General features: G+C 36.7%; 2 protein-coding genes across 2 annotated transcripts in view; one reads left to right on the top strand and one right to left on the bottom strand.

Annotated features, from left to right (window-relative positions):
* Positions 1 to 496, top strand: part of LOC100639460 (uncharacterized) — a 2,790-nt gene extending 2,294 nt beyond the window's left edge. Inside the window, exon 2 of the mRNA XM_011409346.1 lies at positions 458 to 496. Coding sequence (XP_011407648.1) covers positions 458 to 496 — 39 coding nt within the window. The remainder of the gene's footprint in view (positions 1 to 457) is intronic.
* Positions 497 to 2,565: 2,069 nt separating this feature from the next.
* On the bottom strand, positions 2,566 to 5,430 carry LOC109588112 (uncharacterized). The gene is made up of 3 exons (XM_020004301.1): positions 4,828 to 5,430; positions 3,369 to 4,690; positions 2,566 to 2,584 (listed from the first exon to the last, which is right to left on the bottom strand). Exons 1-3 carry the CDS (start codon positions 5,428 to 5,430, stop codon positions 2,566 to 2,568), a joined length of 1,944 nt encoding a protein of 647 aa, XP_019859860.1.
* Between the last annotated feature and the right edge of the window lie 765 nt (positions 5,431 to 6,195).

The following is a 6,195-nucleotide window of genomic DNA, read 5'->3' as shown; positions in this document are numbered from 1 at the left end:
GCAAGTACCTTCTTGTTTCCTTACTTTTTTCCTCATTCAATCCTACTATTTTCCCATTTTTAATGTTTTTATTTACTTGTTTCCATTCTTTTTTCTTAAATCAAGAAATTACATTCTGTTGTGATTCTGTGGTTAGGTTAATTATATTCATGCTAATCACATGCGCATAAATTAAAATGGTGTCAAACCACAAACCCACGCAGTGTCTGCAGCTGGATTTTGACTTCCATTTTGTTCTCTGTCCTCACTTCTTTTTGAAACTACCTTTGTGATCCTTGACCCAAGCCCAGAGGAGTGATGTAAAAGGCAACTTGAGCGGTTCTCTGGATTAAAAGATTATCCGGTGCATAGAAGAAGGTGAAAGAAGAAGAAGAAAAAGTCTGAAGAATTTTGTAGAAATTTGAATTTGGGCCTGTTTTTCAGAAATGCTCACACTACATTACAGTTCACTTTAAAGGTACCAGGAGAATCACTCAGTGAAGGAAAGCTCATCTAAGCCATTTATAAGGCTGTACAACGTAAGATAAAAGAGTTATAAGTGTTTGAAAATCATAAAAACAGACGCCATCTTGAAAAATCAACATCAATCCTACATATAGGCTAACGCCTATATAATAATGCACATTTGTGTGTAATGTCTGCTCACTTCAATTAGTCTAGCTCCTCCATCAGTCATAGGAAGAGGACAAGAGTAGAGACCAGATGAAGGAGAGAACAAGAATAACTGCCTCAACTGGTAGAGTCACCTACAAATTAACATTAATAACAGTGCCTCAGTACTTCAATCATAATACCATATGGCTGGTAATTGTAGAGGGGTTCTAAGTGTTTAGTGATTGGTGGGTTTTAATTTGAGCATACCGCCATACACATAATGGTCCAAAATGGCTGGCTTTATTTGGCCAATGGCTTTCACAACCTGAACTTGAAAAAGATTACTAGCTATTTAGTATGCCTTTATCAACCTCCATTCTGTGCTTTCTATCATACCCAATGGCAACAAGACCCATGTCCAGCAATGAGTGGACGCGGATTAGTATACTGAGCAATTATCTCCGTATACTACTGGTTGACTTTATACAGGGCAGGAATGGACATTTCCATTTACTAGGCTATATCTTTCTTCAGAATAAGTCTCATCAATTTGCGCACTTCAGTAGCTGTTCTCCATAATTATACCTGTGTTCCTGCTAAATATGACAGCACTTGGAGTAACTTTGTGTGGAACATTTGCAGATTAAAGATGAGGCAGTCAGTGCCGCCATTTTTGTCATTCCTTTATGTATGTGTGATAATTTTTTTACTTTTTTGAATGGTTATATCTAAATTTCAAACAATTTTTGACAAATTGCGCACTTATTTTGTGAAAGTACAACATTTTTACTGCCCAATCATGCAAAAAAGATAAAGAAATTCAAAACTTTGTTCGGTACTTTAGTCTTCTAAAGGTGAAATAATTTTAGTCATCTCAGTGATAACGGGTGCAGCAACAAGAGTGAACAAGTGCTTTTCTCTTCTCACGGGAATAATAAAGTAAAACTAAGAGTGCTTAACAGCTATACAAGCAAATCATGTCTCTAGATCCTTTTAAAGTAATAACAAGAAGGCCTTTTGTTAGTGGATGAGTCTTCTTGCGCCACGCCTGCCACTTTAACAATAGAATATGAAAAAACTACCATAACCAATTGCATTAAGTAGCATTCAAGAAGCTCCAAGTATCTAGTGAAGTCCCATCCATGAACCAGAAAGACGTTAGCAGGCTTTGTAGTGAAGCTTCCTATCAATCCACCATTGCTGAGCTGCCGTTGCTATGGTAATTCCAATGAATATCATTAAATTAATGCGACCGGAAGTCCCATTGCATAAGCTGGACATGCGGCCTTCTATCGGGTCCCCTTGCCAGCAACCCTTCAACAATGGTACATCCTCCTTACACATTCATGTATACATTCCTTGGAAAGGTAAAATGATGACATAAAATTACAGTTACCTCGTTTGGTAGTTTACAGGAGACTGAGGTCACTACTGAGTCCCGCCGGCACTGAGGCTGGTGGGAGTCCTCCATGAAAGGATTGCAGAGGTTTGGTTGAGCCTGGCTAAAGCTTCCATGTCTGGCTGGATAAAACGTATCACTCTTGGAGCTACTATTCCTTACGACAGGAGGAAGAAAGGAGCAGAAAAGAGTAGGAAAAAACCTAGTCTCGTCCTCCAAAAAAGCTGAAGTTAAATTGAGTAAACAAAGAGTTAATTTTATGATGTTATGTAGGCGTGGTGTAAAGTGCAGTAATTAAAAATGGCGGATTTTCTGTCCAGCAAATACTACTCAGAATCTAAAGTTTTAAAGCTAAAACTCATCCTAGAAATTTTGTGGTACGTATCATAGTTTATAAAATGTTGTGACATGTTTATACATTGTAGAAGAAGACCTAGTGGTATAGAAATTACTGAAGAAGCTAATTGTATTAATTGTAGTGGAATTCTTTTACTGGAAGTGAGTAAGATTCCTGCAAATGTACAGGCTAAAGGTGAGATTAGTGTTTCTTTTTTTAGATTTTTTGAAGTGTGTCAAGTTACACTGTAAAAACTAAATGTTAAAATAACACAATGTTGGTTAATTTCACCATAAATTTAGTTGGTAATTTTCACTATACTTTAGTAAATTTAACTTTTATATTGTTAAAGTAAGAATTATGAGTTAATTTAACATATGTATAGGTATTTTAAACTAATAACAATTAATTTAACTACAAACTGTTAATCTCATAACCACTATGTACTGTTAATTTAACTCTAATAGAGTTCATATGATGTAAAATGGCGGTTGAAGATAGAGAGTGTCCCTTTGAAAGAAAGTACGTCGTACATGAAGTGGAGCTGGATGTTGTATGCTTGAAGCTGGAACAATGTGAAGATCAGAAGTAGGTATGAACGTGTATGAAAGGAAATGTGCACTATATGATGTTATTTGGCATTTTGACATAATGAAATATATGTGATGAGATTGTAAATCAAATGATAGGATTCTTTCTATTTTTGAAATAATAGGCTCTGTATGAACAGCTGTAATTAGGTAGCAGTTTTCGATGGAGTATTTTATGCCATTAATTGTGACCCATTTCAGGCTATTGACAGTAGTAAGACTGAAAGGTATATTAATCTCTGATATTAATGATTGAATGCATATGCTCTCTTCAGATATTGTCGTCACCATAAGGAGTGGTCCACGTGTCATTTCAGGGGTAAACATGCATCCTGTTTGTAGATGATATGCTAGCCATTTTTGGTGTCTTTTTGCAAGTGAGTATGTAATGTTTTTGAAATTCCCTGATCGAGAAATAGTTTTGAAGTAGCTTAATTTTGCCTCATACCGCATTGTCCATGAGCGTATCAAAGGACCTTGCTCAGTAATCTGTTTTGGGTAGTGGATTAAGTAATGTAGTTTAGGAATAAAACTTTCGTCTGGGTAGAGAGCAATGAACATTGAGTGATGCTCTTCAATAAGGACACGCAGGTAAGATATAACGTCATCTTTTAAAGAAGGAGATAAAACAATTTGAAGCACTTTTAGTAGTTTTAGGAAACAATGATAATGCTCATCATCGTCTGGAATCTTGTCTCCTATAATGAAAGGCAAAACTCTTGCTAGCAATAACATTTCTGAAGCTGAATAACGAAGTTTTAACTTCTCGAGAAAGCAACGGTGTGATAGTTCATTGGGCTTATTTGGAAGCTCTGTGTAACCATAATCAAAAGATGCCACACGATCATTATACTGGGCTAAAGTGAAATATTTTTTATCAAAAATATGTTGTAGAAGCAACCTTAATTCATATGGTAATACACCTTCAAGTAAGTCATGCATGGCATCGTGGCATAACCCTCCAATTACTGAGAAGCCATTAACATCATTTAAAATACTGCGCTCATTAATACCATATTCTTTAGATTTTTCTTGTGTATTTGATGAATCGTTCATCACTTCTGAGCACATTACCTCGTGTTGCTCTGGTGTCCGAAGCACAAAGTTTTCTGCCAAAAATATTTGGCATGCCTCTTCTTTTGTTGCCATACATGAACGACATATCCGCCTTGCAAATGACATTGACTGCTTGAAACCGCCTACTGCATGACTAGCTAGGTTGTCAGCTAAGAATGCAACTAACATCCCCTTGTAAATTTGGCCTTGGACTTCAATTCCAGATGTAGAGAGCTGATTAAGCTCATGGACAAAGGGCTCGAGCACAGCATTTATACCATGCCTTTGTACTATAGTATGGTTCACTATAGTTGACAAAAAAATAGCTTTGAATGTAGACCTGTATTTAGGGTGCAAATTGCCAAGGGTATAAAAGATACACCCTAGCTTGTGCTTTTTGACACTTGTACCTAGTGGATTGCATAATTCAATCTCATCGTAGTAAGCAATAATTTGCAAACAATTTGTCGGATTTTCTTTGAAAACAGTGTGGTTTTGAAAAAAGCTCCCATCACTAAAATCAAAGTAAGAGCCAGAAGTATTTTGTACTTCAAAACTCAATTTGGACAAAAACAACTGATCACGCAAAAACATTAAAAGGGTTTCAATTAGTGAAACATAGTGCATTGTGTCCTTCTGAAGAACCTTACGTCTGCGTTGTCCAAACATTTTGTTAATGTAGTACGGTCTTCCGATCTGTTTTGGTTTTGGTTCCTACAGTTTGGAGAAAGAATAAGAATGATTAATGTACATGCATAATATGTTTAGCCATAATAAGCCTTGTATAATTAGAAAATTTAACTTCAAATTACTTGTTGACATAACACAGATTATTATATATAGGCACTTACCAAAACATTAAACTCTTTGTTAATGTATTTTTCTTGTAGAAATGTTGTGTCTAAACCAAGAAACGGATCTTCTATTTCTTCAAAAATATCAGTCACATCAGCATCACTCCCAGTCTCTGCTAGTCGTTGTCGTATGCTTGCATGGAGGCGTGTCATTGTATGGCTAAACAATGTTCGACATCCACATATGACATCATTTACTGAAGACTGGGACAACCTCTTGACTTCACGGAGCCTCATTATAAACAGAGCTGACTCTCGTTTGGTTTGTTGTGAATCAACTTCAAGAAGGTGATTTATGTCTGCATCTAGCATTGACTCATCCAATACAGTATGTGCATCATAATCCAGTGTATCTTCATTGCCTCTTGTGCAAATATCACTATCATCTTCCTGAGGAACTTCGTCACTCTTAAGATGGGCACGATATACATGTGACTTCAGTCCAGCAAAGGTTGCAAATGGGCTGTTATGAGAACAGTCTTCGAAACAGCATGAGACACTGAAGGCCTGTTCGTGAGCAGCATTCCTCAAATGGCACAACCACTCATTCGGTGTAGAGCATATAAAAATGCACATTGGACACTGAAAGAGTTGCTCCATTGTTGAAATATTAACACCTGGCTGAATAACCTGGACAACGTGGATGGATATTCTTATCAGATGTAACTACAAACTTTATCAGACCAATGATGCATGCATGCAGTTCAGCCACACCTTTGCTGCAACCGGCATGTTTTTTCTACTCCAATATTATTTAATGTATAATCATTAATCAATGCATGCCTAAGTGGCAATTTATAATAACTAGTGCTTCTAAAGCAATACTTCATTAACACTGCACATATAGATGTACATACATAGGAATTATAAGATTAGTAATGGGTGGGTGTTACTCCGCCCATACGTAAACTCCCACTGTTAGCACCCCGCGCATGCGCAAATCATCTCCTTCAACGGTTGCAGCTGTCTTCGAGGTACTACAGTGTTTCTTCTCTGCAGATCCCCTTTCATTTATTTAGTATTTATTGGGTATGGATGGTGTTAACAGTTCGGAAGACCTTGCGGAATATCTAAAGAACAAATTAAATCTCCCTGAACGGTTTTGTCAAGCCTTTATAGGTATAATTATGGTTGTCATTGTTGCAGCTGTTCATGCATCTGTTCCTTAGATAATTATATCGATGGAAGCGAGTTTCTGTTACTGACGAGAGAGGATATAAGCCAATTCATTGAGCCAGTGGGAATAGTGAAAAAGATTATTCGTCACATTGAAGAGCTTAAGTGTGTTGAGGTGAGCAAATAGCTGTAGCTAGCTACATATATCTACAAGATAATAATAATTATTATTATTGCTATTACTTTGCA

This window comes from Amphimedon queenslandica, unplaced genomic scaffold, assembly GCF_000090795.2.
Source record: "Amphimedon queenslandica unplaced genomic scaffold, v1.1 AMPQUscaffold_12284, whole genome shotgun sequence".
NCBI classification, from domain to species: Eukaryota; Metazoa; Porifera; class Demospongiae; order Haplosclerida; family Niphatidae; genus Amphimedon; species Amphimedon queenslandica.
This window is presented reverse-complemented; position numbering and strand designations above follow the sequence as displayed.

What these genes read in the sequence shown, in the direction of transcription:
- LOC109588112 (XM_020004301.1), bottom strand. Translation starts at nt 5,430, where the DNA reads ATGGAGCAACTCTTTCAGTGTCCAATGTGCATTTTTATATGCTCTACA. An exon ending in ACAAAGAGTTTAATGTTTTG is followed by an intron (nt 4,691 to 4,827) that starts GTAAGTGCCTAT and finishes TCCAAACTGTAG; the next exon opens with GAACCAAAACCAAAACAGAT.